The sequence below is a fragment of the Dicentrarchus labrax genome, unplaced genomic scaffold (genome assembly GCF_905237075.1).
Source record: "Dicentrarchus labrax unplaced genomic scaffold, dlabrax2021, whole genome shotgun sequence".
NCBI lineage: Eukaryota > Metazoa > Chordata > Actinopteri > Moronidae > Dicentrarchus > Dicentrarchus labrax.
Window position 1 is genome coordinate 11,051,135 of NW_026136707.1, and position 18,608 is coordinate 11,069,742.

At 42.3% G+C, this 18,608-nt stretch overlaps 1 protein-coding gene across 1 annotated transcript in view; it reads right to left on the reverse strand.

Annotated features, from left to right (window-relative positions):
• Nucleotides 1–570: 570 nt before the first annotated feature.
• adamtsl4 (ADAMTS-like 4) overlaps nucleotides 571–18,608 on the reverse strand; it is a 33,717-nt gene continuing 15,679 nt past the window's right edge. Inside the window, exons 5-17 of the mRNA XM_051407560.1 lie at nucleotides 16,038–16,140; nucleotides 9,599–9,738; nucleotides 8,931–9,135; nucleotides 8,286–8,470; nucleotides 6,996–7,161; nucleotides 6,178–6,444; nucleotides 5,852–5,981; nucleotides 5,200–5,404; nucleotides 4,460–4,633; nucleotides 4,190–4,369; nucleotides 3,769–3,948; nucleotides 3,524–3,671; nucleotides 571–3,432 (exon numbers count right to left, since the gene is read on the reverse strand). Coding sequence (XP_051263520.1) covers nucleotides 3,302–3,432; nucleotides 3,524–3,671; nucleotides 3,769–3,948; nucleotides 4,190–4,369; nucleotides 4,460–4,633; nucleotides 5,200–5,404; nucleotides 5,852–5,981; nucleotides 6,178–6,444; nucleotides 6,996–7,161; nucleotides 8,286–8,470; nucleotides 8,931–9,135; nucleotides 9,599–9,738; nucleotides 16,038–16,140 — 2,214 coding nt within the window. The 3' untranslated portion in view covers nucleotides 571–3,301. The remainder of the gene's footprint in view (nucleotides 3,433–3,523; nucleotides 3,672–3,768; nucleotides 3,949–4,189; nucleotides 4,370–4,459; nucleotides 4,634–5,199; nucleotides 5,405–5,851; nucleotides 5,982–6,177; nucleotides 6,445–6,995; nucleotides 7,162–8,285; nucleotides 8,471–8,930; nucleotides 9,136–9,598; nucleotides 9,739–16,037; nucleotides 16,141–18,608) is intronic.

Genomic DNA, 18,608 nt, shown 5'->3' on the forward strand with positions numbered 1-18,608 from the left:
TGGTACTTAGCATCCAATCCCACCGCTCTTAATACTGCACAGGATGCTACTCAACATACTCCTACTCCTGCAGTAAGACATATCTGACCCTTTTTGCATTATGCACGCTGCACAATAAACTTGATTTTGAAATTTTGTCTTTGAATCAGACATTGAAACATCATATTCTATATAAAAAAATGCTTCAGGAAAGACTAGGTCCTGTTATTTTAACTGTGCTGTTTGTGAATGTTGTAAATCGACTGTGTGCATTCTCATCTGACTACTGAACTAAATCATTTTATGGTGCCATTTTGCCCAAGTGACTCTTGAAAAACAGATAATGTATGTCAAGAGACTTCCTGGTTAAATAAATGAATACATTCATTAATTAAAAAATCTATTTAACTACAGAGTCAAGCTTGTAAGCGAAACCTTGGCACCAAAAAGAGACACTTACTCTACAGATTACTCATTTCTGAGGAAAACTGGGCCTGTTCATTCATGTATATGAGACTCAACGGCGCCATCGTTTGGAGGAAACTGGCCATATCACCCTTATTCACTGGACAAAAGCAAACATGACACTGATTTACTTCTCTGTTGTTTCAATTTTATTTAAAATGCAGCTTTGAGATAATAGTTTTTCCACACTGTTTTTTGTTTTTGCATGATAATAAAAAAAAGTCTGTGTATCATAAATCTCATAAACTCTGGTGGTAACAAAGAAAATACGCTACAGCTTCTTAAAACAGAAAATAAATTACATGTTCTTTAGATAATAGATAAATTACTATCCTTTTTTTGTTTTTATATAAAAAGTAATTTTTACTATGAGGGATTAGAGACAAGAATGACACATTCAAAGCCATGATCGCAAAACACACAACCATACAGACACATCACACACGCAAACATCCACAATTCACAAGTACATACAAGTTATATGACAGTTAGATGTGAATAAATGCAGTCTACAACAACACTTCTGATCTACTCAGTTATAAAACATAAGCGCCTACTTATTCAAAGAAATTATAGATATTAAACATATCTGACAAATATACAGACTCCTCACCCTCGAGTGGGGAGGGTGTTTTGTGTGTGTGTGTGTGTGTGTGTGTGTGTTTCTTCTTGGGAGGTGTGGGAAGAGAAAAAGAGAAAAAGTAAAAACTTACAAGAGCAGAAGAGAGAAAAGTTTAAAAAGTACTTACACACATATACAGAGGTCGCGGCCTCAGAATGCAAAATATTTACTTTCAGGTCAAAGCAGAATGATTGCATTTGATCCATATCTTGAGCTAAATCATATTTAGAAAAAAAAAACTGTTATAAGAAAGCAGCTTTCTCAGTCTCCATGAGGTTTTCCTAATTCTGGCTTCACCGACTCTCATAGATCACAGATCCATCATCCCCTCCAAAGAAGGAGACGATGGATGATAATAAAATATATATTGAGTTGAGGTGAGAAAACAGGGAGGACATCAAGTTGTTCTTTTAATACCTCAACACAACTGTCATGGTGACAAGAGCACTAAAATTAGGTCAGCCAGGAGTGAATCATTTTACATCTCCAAACCTGTGTGTCATCACCGACTTCATGGTTAAAGGCGAGATTCTGTATTTTTCTTATTGTCAAACAAATCACATAAAAAGACCAAAACCAGCCAAAGTGTCATACAGCTGGTCCACTAGTTCCAAACATTATTAAAAAGATACAATTCAGCCAAACTGTTCCACTTGATGATGTGTTTCTTCAATAAGATAAACATGAACAGTTTATTGTTGAGTCAATTCTGATGTAATAAATAATCACTAATGTAGTAGAATATGCAGCAGAATAAAAGTACCAAACAAATGCACTAATTTCTGTTCTTTGACTAACAAACATTTGCTAAAAACTATTTCAATTCAATTCAATTTAATTTGTATAGCGCCAATTCAAAACAAAAGTTATCTGGCAGGTCTAGACCGTACTCCTTATAAAATTATTTACAGAGACCCAACAGTTCCCACCATGAGCAAGCACTTGGTGACGGCAGCAAGGAAAAACGTCTTTTTAACTGTAAAACTACAGTGCCAGGGGCTCCCTGATAGCTCCCCTGGTAGAGTCCTTTGCTGCCTGTCGTCCCTCCTCTCCCTCCCACATTCCCCGTATTTCCAAGCTGTTTTAGAAAATTACTAAAGATTTACGTCATCAGTAGACATGGTTGAGAAGTCAGAAAGTATTGACAGACTAACACATTGTGTGATTTGTTGACAATAAGAAAAATACAGAACAACATCAGTCTCATCACTTGATACTTTGATTTTTAGAATTTCTTTCATTTTGTTGTGTTTTTTTTCCTGTTTTTTAGCAGCAGCATCATCTTAAGTTTAGTAAAAACACAACTGCAACTAGCTGTGGATTTTAACTCCAACAGCCTTCTTTAAAACAATGTATGTAAGTGACATTGTTGAAGAACTCTACAGACTCCGTGCTGCTTGTTTACATCTTTGTCTTATATCCTTCTAGTTTGGGAAGAATCTCACCTCTTCCTGCTCTGATATATTTGGTCACCTATTGCCATGCTCAACCCCCACACCTTTGGTTCATCTGTCCAAATACTGAACTGCACAATAAGAGGACACTTGAGGAAATATTTTTGGCAAAAAGAAAAAAAAGACATACGATATGTTAATGAAATCCTTCTAGCTTAGTTGGGCCACTGTAGCGCAGTGGGAGACATCTGCATTGTACAGAAGCACAGCAGATCTATTCCAGTAGATCTTCAGCACACAGTATTCAGTATACACAGTTTATCTAGCATACATGGTAATTATTTGTTCAGCACATTTATTTTAATAATTAGTGGTATGCATGGTTGATCTGTCATCTGTTTTAAGATCCTGTATATAAGAGAGAATTTCTTTTTAAGGCTAAATTTGCTGTTGAAACACAGCCGTGTCCTCAGTGAGAACCTTCCATTACAATCTCTCAGCTATAGAAAAGAGTTTAAATCATCGCAAATGCATCACTCAGCCCTGTGTGACACACTGTGAACCTGTTAAAGCTAATGCACAAAGTAAACAAGCAAGCTCAGTGGAATTTGTGGTTCTAAAAAGACAATATAAAAGAGTAGGCAGAGAACTGGAAGAAGGAACCGGCTGCTTTCACAGTGTTTTACCTGAAGATTCAGGAGGAAATAGAAAATGAATGTTTTCTGACGGCTGTCACAGGGATTATGTCTACTCTGGGCTGTCCATTTCTACACACTTGTCATCAGCCCTTTTGACCTGATCCATGACTTCTTGCACACCTGGGCTGTCTGTGATTGGCTGGTCAGTGCCTCTTGGCACGCTGAGCACTCTGGGTGCACGAGGCACAGCAGGCGCTCTTGTAGTAAGAGTAGACGCACAGCCTGGCCTGAACCACCATCACGCAGTTATGACGTCTGTCCCGGCAGTTTTCGTCTGCGAACAGAGACGAGGAGGAGAGAGGTTGGTAGGGAGAATGACCGAGAACACACATGAATACGCTGTCACACTGTCACACACAACCAACCTGAGACTTGTGGACTGCAGGGAATTGTGTTGCAGATTTGCTCCTGTTCAGGTTTGGGGCGCAAATCACAGTCATGGCTGTGCTTTTTATCTTGTGTTAGACACCGTACCTCCCTCATTTGTAAGCCTTTTCCACAAGAACGTGAGCACTGAGAACAAAGGCAGAGAGAGAGAGTGTAAAAAAACACAGTTCTAATATTCTCTTTCCAACATTTAATTCTCAATTCCTATCCCTTTGTCTCTCACCGCGCTCCACTCTGTTGTGAACCACTGCGGCTGACACTCTCCCATCTCACACTCTTGGACCGCGACAGGCTTGTCCAGATGTGCACACTCACTGGCTGATGCAACAGTAAAATCATTCCCTGTCTTCTGGACACAAATGATGTCTCGTCGCTGAGTTCCATTCCCACATGGGACATTACACTGGAAAAATAACAAGAACTAGTTACAAGGAATACAATAGCTGTGTTTGTGACTGCCCTTTTACTCCTAAACAAACATAGAAAACCTTTATGTACAAAATAAAAACACGCAAAAGAATTTAATAAAATGCAAGATAACACAAAGGACTACATAAAGTATTAAATAAAGTTATTATGTGTCAATAAAAGTGTCTATAATTGTAGAATCTAAGAGGTTTGAATCTGTTTTCCCTGCATCCTACCTGTGTCCAGGGGCTGCTGTACCACATGGTTGTTGCCACACAGGGACCCCCATTGCAGGCCTTCATCTCTGCTGGTTTGTCCCCAACACAGTCCCCTCCTCTTCCACCCTCCCTGACCCCTCCTCGAGTCAGACACACCACCTCCCTCCTCTGCACCCCTGGGCCACACTGTGCCGAACACTGAGGGACAAAGTGGAAGATCATGTTGAGGATTACTGTTAAGTGCTGTGTATGTTTCTTCCTTTACTTCTGTGTATGTGTGTTACTCACAGTGTTGGACCAGTCAGTGAAGTACCAGTTAGTCACACAGGGACCCATGTTGCACTCCTCACTTCCCTGTGGGCGAGCCCTGGAGTTGCACTCCTTGTCGTTTACGATGCTGCCTTCGTCGCTGAGGCAGCGCACACTCCTTGTCCTCCTCCCAACTCCACAGTCCACGGAGCACTATGACAAATGGAGAGGGGAAACACAATAATGAGTTTAAACAGATGAAAGAAAGGGCAAAATACTAGCTGACAGCTGATTATCAATCAATAAATCCTTTATTTGTTCCCAAAGAGCAATTGGCTGCAGAACAGTTGTTGGTTGTTGTGAATTGTGTGCTTTTGTTATTATTATCTATTATAAATGTTTTATTCACTCAACATATGTAGCTGATTAATAGAAAAACTTAAATTAACCATGATCTTAAAAAATGGTTTGTTGCAACCCAGCCCATGGCACAGTGCCTACAGCAGTCTCCAACTTGAAAAGAACTTAAATAGTTATATGGTAACCTAATGAAGGAACTAAAATTGAAATTTATCACAGAGCCACATAATTTCAAAGTCCCATGTCAAAAATAAAAAGAACTTCATACACAAAAATGTTTTGTTTATTTTAACCCAACTCCACCCACTCTCTCTCTCTTTCAGTCTGTGTTTGTTTCTGTGACTTGGCCTCTTTTTATCATGTCTGCACCCCCATTAGCAAATCCATTTCCCAGTGACACACTGGTGTTGTTGACCTACCGTGCTCCAGTCAGAGCTGACCTCCCAGTGGGAGCAGAGGCGGAGCTCACACGCCTGTGTGGACTCTGGTGGTGTGAGGTTGGCACAGCGCTGTGGGTGGACCATGGTGGAGCGGTCCCCAAAGCTCTGCCTGCACTGGAGCTGCCTCTGCTGCACGCCGGGGCCACAGGAAACGCTGCACTCAGACCATGAACTGGCCTCCCAGCTGAGAGAAACAGTGAGGGAGAAAGAGAGAGAGAAGCTGTGAAATAACACATAATTATACGCCTTCAGACAACTATTTCAATAAGATCCAAGACTGTGTGTCAGTATTAGATGCACATGTCAGCTCACTTCAGTGGTATCCTGACAATGAAGTCAACTATTATCCAAAAATGATGGGCTTTTAGATTTCAGTGAGCATGTTTTGGTACCTCCCTGGCATCCACTGGTTTCCTTTCATAATAATCTGTTTGCAGAGTCTAATCATCAAGTCAGCAATGACTACATAAGGAGATTCTGCAGTGTGATTTGTGTGTGAAAGCTGCACTGGCTTCTGTAGGAAAATGCATTACTTTCACTTCCTGGAGAGCTGAAGTTTTGGAACGGAATATAAATCTTTATAAGGTCTATATAATGGGGATCTCTTCAAGTTAACTGTGTATTTACTCACAATGGTGGGCAGGGATGTGTGTTACAAGGCTCCTCCTCGGGGACAGGTTTGGCTGCAGAATCACATTTCCTGTCTGGGACTTCCTCATCTGTATGGCGGTCTATACACAGAATGACTCGGTACTGAGTACCTACAGAGAGAGAGAGAGATAAATAAATCCACACAATGAGAATGACATAAACTCCATGTTCTTGTACTTGCACCTACCAACCAGAGGAGGGAGGCATCGCACCATCCAACTAAATAAATATCATTTTGTGTATTTAATTTCAATTCATTTAAAATGACACAAATATGAAGATCTGCAAGGCTAATCCGAATCTAACCTTTGCCACAGGAAGCAGAACAGTCGGTGAGTCCGCCTCTCCTCCACACAAACGGTGGCTGAGTGTCCAGAGGTAGGTCGGTGCGAGGGGGGATCCGAGCATTCCTGTTGGGTGCAGAGCCTCGAGGACGTGACCTCTCAGGTGTCCACCGGTCCGAGGAGGGGGGAGAAAACACAGAGGACGAGGACGAGGAGGAAGAGGGAAGTGAAGGGACCGAAATAGGAGGAGGAGCAGGAGGAGGGTCTTCTACTGATACAGTAAGAGGACCTGCAAGAGAAGAAAATAATCGATGGACAAATTAGAGAGAGGAAAAGGTGGGAGAGAGAGGCGAAGATTGGGAAACAGACATGAGGAGGAGCAGAGAGGAGCGATAAAGAGGGAGGAAAGAGGCAAAACATGAATGCTGAAATGTTGAGAATAGGAGGAAGGCAATGAGTCAGAGGCTAATGATGTCATGATGAGGTCAGGGTCTCATGACAGCGAACATGTGGACCAGATAGCCTCCCATCTAGGTCATATACAAACACACAAACACACCACAATAATCCCTCCCACTTGGCCCACAACCACACCCATCCTAATCCATAAACACGTCAATCATTCTCCAAGGACATGGGTTGCAGTGGTGTTTCCTTGAGTAATTTGGAAAGAATGAATGCTGAGATCTTGATTTAGGGTTTAGTTCTGCCACTGACAAGATTCAAGTATGTGCTGAACATGACTGTCGAGAGTGCAGTGTCTCCATGCTACTGTACAGAACATGCAGAAAACAAGGCTGCACAACAGAAGAAGGGAAATCAGAAGTGCGATGGACGTACTGCGAAGGGGTGCCCTCCCTGGCTCTCGCTCCCTCTGCCTCTCTCTGGGTGCCTCTCTGGGTGTCTCCCTCTCTCTCTCTGTCAGCCTCTCCCTCTCTGCCTCCTTCTTCTCCACCGGGATATAAAACTCATAGTCGATGCCTGGGTTCTCCTTGTGGAAAATGATCTGGAGAGTAAAACAGGGTGATAGAACAGACAGAACTAGGTGAAAAGCAGCAAACGATAAGAAATACTCTTAAATAGCTTTAAAGATTTACGTTACGTTTATGTTAGAGACCAGGATGAGTTACAGTTTAGCCCTTATGGCCCTTGCAGGGAATCAGTGTCATGTTCAAGGATACCACAGCAGGGTGTATGCTTGCCACTATGTCTCTCTTACTATGAAGCTCTGTGCCCTATCTTACAAGACTTAACATAGTCAAGGTCATCTAAACTTAATCAGCTGGAGTCCCCTGGCAACAACATTGTGATCTGCTATTTTATGCCAGAGACGGCAATGTAATACAATCAGTCTCTCAATCTGTCGATGGTCCAGAGCAACATATCTCAATACCAACGGGATGGACTGACATTAAATTGATGGAAGTGTTCATGGTCCCCCAAGCTTTGTTACCTCAGTTCATGTCAATGTAGTATGTATGATACATGTAACCCTCTGTAAAACTGTGTTGTGTTGTTTTTACACTGTTTTTTCAGATTAAACAAACAAGTTATAATGTGTTTAATATTGAGCTTTACAGGTGCTGATAGACAAATTGTGTTACCTTTGTACAGAGTGAGGCTAGCTGTTTCCAGTGTGCAATGATCAGCCTTGTGGTGCTACTGGCGTGGCTAGTTATAGACTTTTAGTCTTTTTATGTCTTATTTGAAAATCCCAAGACTTAAAAATGCACGTGATTCCAGAGGAGATCGACCACCGGCTTTGGTGGATGCTTGCTATTTTTACCCCCCTCCTGCCCTGTAGCTACTGGATGCAAAGCTGCAGATGACTCCTGTTCTTTAATAAGATCTTAGCCTGTGGTTAGAGTCGTTATTATTAAGCCTTGTATAGTCAGATGTGGCTCAGGCTTAGCTTTACTATAGCTGATGATGGCTATCTGGAGGATCTTGACACAGAGCAGGGGGGCATAGCCTTGGGCTTACGGCAATGTTATAGAGATGTGAAACACTGTGTATACATGTGTGTCCATGTATGTATGTGATTCTTATCATTAACTTAATTTTGTCATGCTCGGGTTCATGTTTGCTTACAGGGTTAGAATAAATGCCTTCCTGTGGTCCAATACTTACATATAGCTGTAGCTGTGTGGTGGTGGGTCCTGGAGCCCTGAGGGACTCGCCCTTCTCCTCCTCCCCCTCTGCCTGTGCTCTAGGTCGGGTGTAGGAGAAGGTAGTCCCTCCTGCCTGGTACTCCCCTGGAGGGTCCACAGCCCACCGCCCATTAACCACTGAAGCCCCAGTGCCACTCCTCATGGCTGGAGAAATAGGGGGTGGGGGTGGATTGTCAGAAAGGCAGACAAGAAGAATGAAGCTAGACTTGAGTCAAGTTTTCTTTTCTTATTTTGACCTTGTTTAGTCTACATAGTGTCAAACCCCATGATCACAAACACAGACTCAGACAGACACACACAACCTTTGGAGTGCTGTTTCGTTACCAAACAGGGGGCTGGCAAGACAAACACTCCCACATACACATACACACTTCACCAGTTCCTTTTGGCCTCTAACAATACTGGCTTTATCCACACGGAGTCTGTGAGGCTGCAAAATTCACAGTCTTAGTCTAAGCCAGCACACACATACTCATAGGCCAAATCTCATTCCCAAATCTGCAATTCTCTCGCCAACGTCTCACTTTTACTGGAGCTGCAACTACTATTATTTGAGAAACCCTAAATTGCCTGTGTGTGCGCGTGCTTTTGTTTGTGTCATTACCCAGGTAATTAGGACTGGCTCGTCTCTCTGTGATGTTAATGAATGTAGCTCCGGGTGGGATGTCAAGGATCTTATGGTAACCAAGGGGAACCGTGGCATTTTGGAAGCTTCCAGTCACCTTTCGACAGGAGGTTTCCCGCCCACCACAGACTCCACATTTGTCAATCACAGAGCCGGAGCCCAGCACCCCATCGCAGCCCTCGGTCTGGCAGAAAAAAACAGGGAAAAAGATGTGAGTGATGGGTCAGACAATGAGGGGGAAAAACGTGGGGTAGGAGAACAAGAGAGATGAGGGAAGAAGGGTGGGGGCAGGGCAAGGAATAGCTAATTCCAATCTAGTTGACATTTCACATCCAGTGCCAGTGTTTATTTCAGCGTTGTTTGAGTAAATCGTCGCTGGCCATAAATGTCGCTGGCCAGATTCCTGCCAGAAACAGAAGGTCTGATTTCTGCAAAATCAGAAAGAGTGTAAATGAGACTTAGGAAACAGAGAAAAGAGGCCCAGCGTAAGGTAATAACAAAACGATTGGAGACAGTCTGAATGTGAATGCCAGGTTTAAATCAGACTCCAGACATGAGACTAAGAGAGCCAGGTTCTGGACTTTGTCTACCCCCGTTTAGACAGGAGCGACTTGAAGCTAAAATCTCACACATTTAAATGCACTCACCAGACACCGTCCTTCTACACACACATCGTTTGAGCTGACGTTAAAGCAGGGAGTCCCGTCTCTGACGCGCTCGGCCTGACGAACATAGAAACGGTAGCCGGCAGGTCTGCAGGTCAGCTCGCACTGCTTGTCCGCACCAACTGCAACATAGAGAGGATAGAAGGATTATTGCACAACGTATATGTTTGTCATAAATGTGTGTAAAATCTCCTGTATGACTGTATTTAGTTTCTTTGTGCGTCTGCCTGGTGTGGAGAAGACCCAGCTGGGCGCTGAACATCTTTCCATGTGGTCAGGAAACCGAGGCAAGGCCATATAACCCCTGACTGTCAGACAGCACCAGAGTGATTAGCTATTTCCCCTGCTGCTCAGATGTACGAGTGCACTCACTGCTGCACCTTCCCAAGAGATACATACCCAGAAGAGAGGTGTAAACATAAGCCTGAGGAAGGTTTGATTTATGAGAGGAACCTAACGGGCGCACACAGCAGTGAGACACGTAGTTGGGAAGAGAACAGAAGGGAAGAATCAGAGAAAGAGAAGACAGCTTCAAGGTAAAAGAGGAAATTGCCTTTCAGTACTGAGAGAATAGGCAGATGAGTGCAGAATACAGAGGATCTCATAAGGGAATAGGGGTGGGGTAAAGGCAAAAAATGTAGAGAAAGTAAGACGAGTACGTGGTGAAATACAATAAGCATGTTTAAATGGTGCTTGGGAAATATTTACTTTATTTCTATGAGAAGATATCAATCAGTCGTCACACAGATGTTACATGAAACCTCTAACTTTCAAAACCACAAATTGTAATTTTTACACATTTGTTTCTGTAAGGATTAAACAAACAAGATACAAAATGTGTTATTTACTGAGCTTTAGAGGTGTTGGTAGGTGTATTTTTGAACTTCGGACTGAGCCAAGCTTGCTATTTCCGGAACGGGTGATAAAGGCAGGAAGGGACAGTGAGTGGCCCCGCTGTTCATCACTGCTCTTTGAGCTTGGAGATTGGGGGGTGTAACAGGGGTTAAAGGCGTCTGGCAGAGCTGGTGTGTGTGTGTGAAATAGAGCTATATAGACATGATCTCATAGTATGAGTAAGGGGTCATAGATTTAGTTGCAGAAGGAAGGGAGGGGTTTCTGTCACTGGGAGTTCAAGGGTTAAAAGCACAAATGCTGTGCTTCTGAAATTGTGACTTCTTACTATGGTGTCATATTTCTTAAGACAGAAATGTTCCCACTATTAAGTTCTACATGAATATAAACAATTGTACAGTCATATTATCCTGTCTTTGCTGTAATTTGAAAAATAGGCATTTCTCTCCATAAACCCTTCTTTTGTAAAAGTAAGTAATAAAAGTGCATTTCTAATATTACTACTTAATTTTCATATAATAACAATGAAGATTGTCTTACCATGAAAATATTTCTTCTCCAAGTTCAAATAAGTCATCATCAGCAGGTAACCTAAAGCCCCTACCATCTTCAAAGTCAAGAGGCTCATAAGAGAAGGACCTCTTGACCATAGGAGATAGCCAAGAACAAAGACTAAAGGTCAAATACCAGACCCCTGGTTTCCCCTTGTGTGTCCAAGAGAGAACGGAAAAGGTATGTAGTGAATTCAAGGGAACTCCATATGCTTTCACAGAATCTCTGAAGTTCCTTGAATCTCTATAAATAAAGTACAACAATGGTTTGCCAGGTATAAAGCAGTGGACAGGTCATCGTAATTAAAAATAGCAAATCTCCAGACATTAGAGAAGGATTTGTAAAACTGGACTATTCATATGCCATTTCATTGTTTTGTTGGTTTCCATTTCAGCAGGACACCACCAAAACAGAAGGATAAGGTGCAAATGACACAAGGAGTATTTCAGTGGGAAGGCAGAGTGAATTAAATGTTATCTTAATGACAAAAAGTGGCCTATGGATCTTCTTCAGTATATTTCCAAAATACCTCAGCATCAGGGATTAGCCACATTGTGAGTCTCGACCAAAGACACTACAGTTTGGACCGAAACACCACGTACAGGTTTGTGCCTTCACAAGTTAGAAATCCTGATTTATGGTTGTTTGTCCGACCAAATACGTTAAGACATTGAAGAGTGTATTTTATCTCACTAAGTGGCTGGAAGTGGTCAGGAAGTTATACACGTGAAGCAATTGACCCAGGCTGGATGTTTATCTTCCACAACTTTGTAGAGAAATAAAGGTAATGCATTAACCTGAATGCACCAGATGTTTAGTTACACAGAACCAGAAGAAAGATTCTCGCATGACTGTACGTGTCCAGCTGCCTCACAAGGTTAGTAATAGTGGTAGTACATCAATTTGCTTAGAAATATACTTTGAAAATGTAGTGGTGGTCCTTCAGCTTTGGCAAACATCTGCTGCACGATACTTACCGAGCACATAGTATAAAACATTAGAAAGTGCTTGACCAACATACAACAATGTGTCATCAGCATACATGGAAACTATCTAGTGCCTATGAGAGATAGCACAGTTATAAAGGAGTGCAGTCTTACTGTCTCTGATTTCAATAATGTGGGACCAAAACTGCTTCCATTTAGAAAAAGGAATCAGTGAGTACTTAAAAAATGTATTAATTATTATTTTTAGCTTAATCTGCTTTACTCTGATGGTATTTATTATAAAATGAACTGTTCTTTTAAAGTACTTGATATTTAAATATGGGATAAAAATTAGGCTTTTACTGATTTTACCAATTGATTTTATTGATGTAACTATTTTTGATTAACACACAATTGTCTTGTTAGTACTTCAGTACAATAACGTGTATTAAGCATGAGTCACTGTCGATGACTACCATACAAATGAGCCAAACTTCTGTCTTCAGTTATGTGTTATGATTCTTTTGCTACTGTCTGATACTTGCAGAGAGACAGATATACAGTACAAAATTAGAAAGAGAAAGAGAAAGGGAGGCAGTGTTCCCACCCTCTCTCTCTCCACCCTGGTTCTCTCTTTCCGTCTGTCATAGTTATCTTTGAGAGATTAGACTGGAGACAGTGACAGAAAAGAGAGGGGGAGCTAAAAGTGGGATACGTGTTGCCACTCATGTACTCTCTCTGTATTCTCCCTCCTCATCTCCCTCATTCTCCATCTCCTCTTCTTCTTGCCCCGAAGTCATGTTCGAGCACTCTCCAACTCCTAATCACCTTGGAGTCTATTTTTGGTCTTTATCTTTCATTTGTCTCTTGCTACTTCTCTGTGCTTCTCTGTTTCTCTCTTCACCTCGATCTCTGGCCTCTCTTTCTCTTCCACTGTCTCTCTCTCCCTCTCTCCCTCTCTGAGCTTAGTGTTCAGACAGTGGAATATATGTTGTCTAAATATACTTCCCCACTATCTCTCCGTCTAAACAAACTTCAACAGGGAGAGAGAAAGAGAGAGGCATTGGGACAGGAAGAGGGGAGGATGAGTGCGCAGAGAGGGGATGAGGCCTGAAAAAAAGGGAATATTCAAGTAAAACAACACCTGCACGTGCAGCGCTTACAGAATTAAAGTGGTACTTTTATCGAGAGCAGAGCTTGTGAGAGGAAACATTACCACTAATATGAATCAGGACTATCACTTCTGTGGTTTATCACTGCAGTGGCAGCTTTACAGTTTAAGCTTCAAGTTCCAAACTATAGGTCACAACACTGTGCAGTACATACATAACAGGGCTGTCACCTTGGAGGCAAAAGATTGCACACTAAGTAGCAAGAGCTGACTGCACAGTGTAACATAAATACTAACGGGAAATATTTGCAGCGCCGTACAAAGTCCTAAACAGATGAGTGCAGCTGGAGAGAAATGACTAACACACCATTCAAAACACACACACACTCCTCGGTCCTCGCAGCCTCCAGTGTGTTGATGGGAAGCTAGATATGAAGGTTTGGGTTGTAGCCAATGGGACCGGACTGGAGTAAACAGTGCGATAGGGTTTACTTAGCAGAGTGGAAAAGGATCAGCTCCAGAGCAGATCGAGTGTGTCTGACACAGCTGATGTCATCTGCATATAGTTTTGACACGTACAGTACTGTGTTTAAGAGACAGACACCAACAAAAGGTGACATCTGCAATTTGGTGGCTTGCAGTAATATGACCAAGTCTTGTCTTTCTAGTGGCAGAACCATGATTTAGCCCCCTATCAGTTCTCTGTTTTTCCTCCCTTCCCCTCTCTCTCTCTCTCTCTCTCTCTCTCTCTCTCCAGTCCTCTCCTCTTCTCAGCAGATCTCAAGGTCACGGTGGTTTAAAATAAGCCAGAGTAGAGCAGAGGGCAAGGATGCACAGCAGATAGAGAGAATTTAAGAGAAGCTCAATTCAGGATAAATAAAGTATTCCCACTCTTTTTCCCCTCACAAACACACAGAGACGGGGGGTGGTGTGTGTTTATGCAGACAGTTAGACTCTAGTTGATACCCTGGTGATGACTCCTGGTACAGATGTGCAGCATACATAGTCTAGATCTGCCTGCATCCTCAAAACTGTACTCACTCTGTGTTGTCTTGAGCAAGGCAGGGAATCTACCAGCAGAGCCCCTGCCTCTGACCTTTTAAACAAGCAATGGAAATAAATTATGTAATCCATCCATTATCTGTAAACGCTTATCCTTTGTGTGGTCAACTCATACTTGGTTAAAGGCATGTTGCCTGTTTGTGACAGGGCTAACACATATACGCAGGCAACCATTTTGCCATTTCATAGCTGTCTCTTTAATATCTGTGTGTACATTTTGGGAAATGTTGGATATCACACAATATATTGTTGCAATACAAAATTACATACACCATCATATTATCCATATCGCCCACTTCAACCTGCATGTCTTTGGACTTGCTGGGGGAAATTAATGCAGGTTCGGGAAAAGGCCCAAAACCACTATTTTGTGTTATAAAATAAAACAACTGATGCTTGACACAGAATAAAAACATTAACTGTTAATTTAACTTATCTCCATAGTTTAAAAGTTGTGTTATGTGATTATATTAAAATATGGAAATAAGTTACTTTGCTGACCATGTAGTGTAAAGCGGGTTAATTGGCACTTTTTCGCCATAAACAGTTGCTTGCTGCTTCTGTAATTGCGGTTAATGAGATTCGTGACAGTGAAAACTGTAAATTTGAGGCCCATAACACCAAAACAATTAGCCCAAAGATACTAAAATGCTCCATAGGGCAGAGTGGAAGTGCAGAGTTGGGTTACATTTCTCTGTGGGTTCATCGCTATAAGCAAACCTTTTACGTTAATCTTTTTTGCTTAATTGTTAATATAGAATATTGTTTAGTGCAGCTTTAACATTGTTTTTTTCCTGTGTTATTCTTCCTAACATCTTTATTGGGTTACTATGTTTTTAATTTTGAGTGTATTGTTTTAAGACAGACTAAAACCAGACTAATGTAGTAGCTCTACACTCTCACAACCAGCTGAAACAGCAATCACAAATGCACAGACAGACAGATACACAAACATACATGCACACACATTTTTCCACATATCATCTCAGATCCATTAAGCTAATTCATCTACAGTACGAACACACTTGCCAATGAGCTCATACTGTACATACACAGCAGCTTGTACGCATAAGTCTAATGAAAAATACTGCTGATATGATCTCACAGCTGTGTTCCTCTCTACTCTCTTTCTCTCTCCCTCCTCTGTTCTCTCACTCCCAAAAATCCCCATGTTTGTAATATTCTCTCCATCAAATTCCTCAAATATCTGTTTAGTGTTTTCTCTCTCCCTCTGTCTTTCCCCCCCAGCATCGGAAAACAAAGATAAATAGACACACTGCGCTGAACTATTGTACACTTAACAAGTAAGTAAACAAACACACACCACCACACACGGACACACTCACACATTAAGTATGGAGAAATAAAGACATGCACACAAACACACAGGCCACGTTGTCTCCCTTTGCTCCCAGTGGTCACGTGACAAAACACTTGCATCCCATCACCTCTCACCTCTCTCTCTCTCTTTCTCTTTTTCTTTATCTCACTCAGTAGGAATCTGTGTGCTTAGTCAGAGCTGGGAGGAGAAGCTTGGCAGGAGAGGAAGGGAGATGTTGGACAAATGAGAGGAAAAAGAGAGGAGGGAGAGTGTTTTGTGCAAAGAATAAAATCAGATTGAGTTCCAGTCATTCTCTTTTCCTCTCGACTCTCACCACCCTCGATGCTACATGAGCCATAGGCCTGCTCCAATGAGAAGAAGGATTGTGGTGGGTTGGGCATGCAGTGGAGGCCTGCCAACACACACTCATACCAGAGCAACATTTAACTCACTTAAACACACATTTTACTGATGCTTTTTAACCCCCCCTCCTTCTCCTAGCATTTAATTTGCCATAAGCCTATTATCACATTGAAGCACTGTGTGGTTAAACCGTATACTACCGTGTGTGTTAGTGTGTGTTAACTCAGTCCTCACCCTCAGTGAAAGGTTCCCAGTTGTAGAGGCGACCCATGAACTCTTGGGTGTTAAAGGCTGCACACTGCTCTGCTCTGGACTCCAATGCACCTCCTCCACACACCTGGAGGACAGAAACACGAGAGACAGAGAGACAGAGAGACAGAGAGAGAAAAGTTTAAAATGCAGTGCCACACATTGAAGTAATATGAAATCACCCAGCTATTAAACCGATGGTTGTTTCTCTCCCAGTCCCTGGAGAAGAAAGGGTGGAGTGGACTGTTGTGAGTAAAAGGAGAGGAAAAACAGCAAATAAAGACGGGGAGAATTAATTCGAGATCATAGAGGTAAGCGCAAACACGCCATACTCTAATACACAAACACACATACACATACATAGTCTCTGTGCTTCTTTTGGCAGTCAACAAGTGTATTAGAACCATATGGAAATAATAGATTTTTTGGAAGCGGCTGCTCACATAAATCCACCATGGCTTTCAGTGCATGACCACAGAATGTGAGTGACTGTGTGAGCACGTGTATGTGTGTGTGTGCGAGTGTGTGAGCACATGTCCAGCTTGTGCTCGCTCAAGCAGTCCTTATGGAGCCGTACACTGGAAAGAGTTTTAGCATACCTGCACTTAAACAACAGCTGAAACATCAGGCAGAAACGACATTGCTGGTTTATACCGTACAGACTATAATTCACTGAGCATTGCCCCAGTCCAGTGGGACAAACACACTCACAGACACAGACACAATATTGCACTTTTAAGCCTTGCTCATAGTGGGGTTATATGGCAATGGCTGTCTGTCAGGTCACTCAGTACACTACTGGGTACAGACTGAAACATCTCAACAACTATTGGATGGATTGCCGTGAAATTTGGTACCAGACGACGAATCCTGATAACTTTGGTGATCCCGTGACTTTTTGTCTAGCTCCACCATCAGATTATAAAGCAAGAAATTAGTGGTTTGTGACCAAATACCTGCAGAACAGTTTACAGTGGAACAGTTAGCCTGGTAATAGGGTAATAAAATCTACCTACAAGCACCTCTAAGGTGTTATTAATGAGCTTTAGAGGTGCTGGTAGGTGGATTTTATGGGGTCATCCCTATGTTCCCCGGGTCCTATGTTCCCCGGGTCCTATGTTCCCTGCTAAGGTTAGGGTTAGGGTTCCCCGGTCCCATACAAAGCAGGGAACATAGAACCCGGGGAACATAGGACCCGGGGAACATAGGTACGCTCCCAATTTTATTACTGTTGGACAGAGCCAGGTTAGCTGTTCCCCCCTGCTACCAGTCTTTATGCTAAGCTGCGCCAACCGGCAGCTAGCGGTAGCTTCATATTCAACAGACAGATATGAGAGCGTCAAATAAACATATATCAAACTTTTAAGTACAGTTTACTGATTGTACGTCTGCACCCCTCATGATGAATGTAAGACTTTACTTATGGTACTTTTACTAAAGTACAACATCTGAATACTTCCACCACTGCACACACACTCAGCTTACTGGGTATCATTACTCTGGGAAGCCACAACCATCCTGTCTGGTTAAAAACCTACTGAGTTTACAGCCCTCTGATGTACAGCTGGTTCAAACACACATACACACACACACACACACTCTTGCATGCCGCACACGGAGCTCTCAGATTTCCTTGCAACTCAAATCTTTGTCAGCTCCACAATCTTCTTGTCTTTCACTCCTCTGTTTCTTTGATTCGTTCCTCTTTTGTTTTTTTATTTCCCCCCAATCTCTCTTCACTCACACAGCTGTCACAAACAGCTGGAAAGTTCCTAGACGCTCATCTGGGAGAGACAAGAGCAAGGGAGTTGTCAAGTTTATACACACACACACACACATACACACACACACACACACACACACACACACACACACACACACTCATCGACATTTCCCATGTGAACCAGCCTCGGCGACAAAGTGCAACTAAAACTCTCTCATGGATAAATGTCAAAGCATGCACTAAATTTCACACTTTGACTTGTGTTGTGTGTGTGAGTGAAGGAATGCATGTGGCCATCTTGTCACAAGGCACTCATAAGGATCATCTGTTGGTTCTGTTCTGGCGAAGTGTGAAACCACCCATGAAACTTTATGTAGTACGTTCCGCCACAGTTTCACACGGCTGAAACAGACTTATTTTTGTGTTATTTATGGGAGATATATTATAGTCTGGTTTAAGCCTTTTATACCAGAGTGTGTTTCATGTTCACTGAATACATGAGTGAATGTGGGCGCTTGAAGGTCAGTGCACGTATGTGACCTGATGTTTCCAAGTAACCGTGTAAATCTGCCCGGATGTGTGTGTGAAATGTGGTTGGTAATGGTTGTAAATATTTCTGCAGGACATAAACACGTTGGGCCCCATTTTAAACGGGATAGTTTCTGTGTATCTCTGAAGGCACGTGTGTTCCTGTAAGACCATAAACAATGAGCAGACAACGACCACCATACATACAAGGACAGTGTGTGCGTGCAGCTTTGGGATGCTACAGTACAGTTAAAAAGAAAGAAAGAGCTTCCATAAAAGACCAAAAAGGAATGTGAAATGCCAAG